The following is a 1,095-nucleotide window of genomic DNA, read 5'->3' as shown; positions in this document are numbered from 1 at the left end:
TGGAACACCAAACTTAGAGTCACACATTCCCTTTGAATTATTGATCCACACATTCATTGTTTGGTGTGAAACACCAAACTTAATTCCTTGCAATGCACAGAAACTACTTCACCTTTTTATTAAAACAAATAAAAGAAATAGCAAAGGAATGTTACCTTAGGTTGGGTTGCCTCCCAACAAGCGCTTCTTTAACGTCATTAGCTTGACGGTCAGCTTCCTCAGTTGAGGTGATATTTAACCTTGTCCTTCTCCTCCACATCTCCCAAGTAATGTTTGAGTCTTTGACCATTCACAGTGAAGGTTCGTTGTGACTTTTCTTCCATGATTTCTACTTGTCCATATTGGGAGACCTTGGTGACAAGGAATGGTCCAGACCACCTTGATTTTAGCTTCCCTGGAAATAGCTTCAGCCTAGAATTGTAGAGCAATACTTTTTGTCCCTCTTCAAATTTCCTTGGGGCTATGTTGCTGTCATGTTTCTTCTTTGCTCTTTCTTTGTAAATTCTGGCATTCTCATAATCTTCAGCTCTGAATTCTTCCAGCTCTTGAATTTGCAACATCCTTCTTTCTCCAGCAGCTTTGCTGTCCAAGTTCAAGAGTTTCAAGGCCCAGAATGCCTTGTGCTCCAACTCCAGTGGCAAATGGCAAGCTTTTCCATATACTAGTTGGTAAGGAGACATTCCAATTGGTGTTTTGAACGCTGTCCTATATGCCCAAAGAGCGTCATCTAGCTTAATCGACCATAGTCTTTCCTTGAAGTTCCCACAGTCTTTTCCAGGATTCTTTTGAGTTCCCTATTAGATATTTCGGCTTGACCACTTGTCTGTGGATGGTATGGTGTGGCTACCTTGTGTTTGACTCCATATTTTAGAAGCAATGCCTCTAATGGTTTGTTGCAGAAGTGGCTTCCTCCATCACTGATGATTGCTCTTGGAACCCCAAAACGGCAAAAAATGTGTTGATGTGTTTTCTGAGGACGTTCATGACTACCTTATTATCATTAGTTGGAGTTGCTATTGCTTCAACCCATTTGGAGACATAGTCTACTGCCACAAGAATGTAATTATTTGAGTATGAGGTGGGAAAGGGTCCCAT

At 41.2% G+C, this 1,095-nt stretch overlaps 1 protein-coding gene across 1 annotated transcript; it reads right to left on the bottom strand.

Annotated features, from left to right (window-relative positions):
* Positions 1-218: 218 nt before the first annotated feature.
* Positions 219-680, bottom strand: LOC107474417 (uncharacterized). Its single transcript, XM_016094041.1, has one exon. The coding sequence runs from the start codon at positions 678-680 to the stop codon at positions 219-221; it is 462 nt and encodes a 153-aa protein (XP_015949527.1).
* Between the last annotated feature and the right edge of the window lie 415 nt (positions 681-1,095).

Source organism: Arachis duranensis, chromosome 2 (assembly GCF_000817695.3).
Source record: "Arachis duranensis cultivar V14167 chromosome 2, aradu.V14167.gnm2.J7QH, whole genome shotgun sequence".
Lineage (NCBI taxonomy): Eukaryota > Viridiplantae > Streptophyta > Magnoliopsida > Fabales > Fabaceae > Arachis > Arachis duranensis.
The sequence above is the reverse complement of the archived record's forward strand: the minus strand, read 5'-3'. Positions and strand labels throughout refer to the sequence as shown.

Excerpts from the sequence above, each read along its gene's own strand:
- LOC107474417 (XM_016094041.1), bottom strand. The coding sequence starts at position 680 with ATGTCTCCTTACCAACTAGTATATGGAAAAGCTTGCCATTTGCCACTG.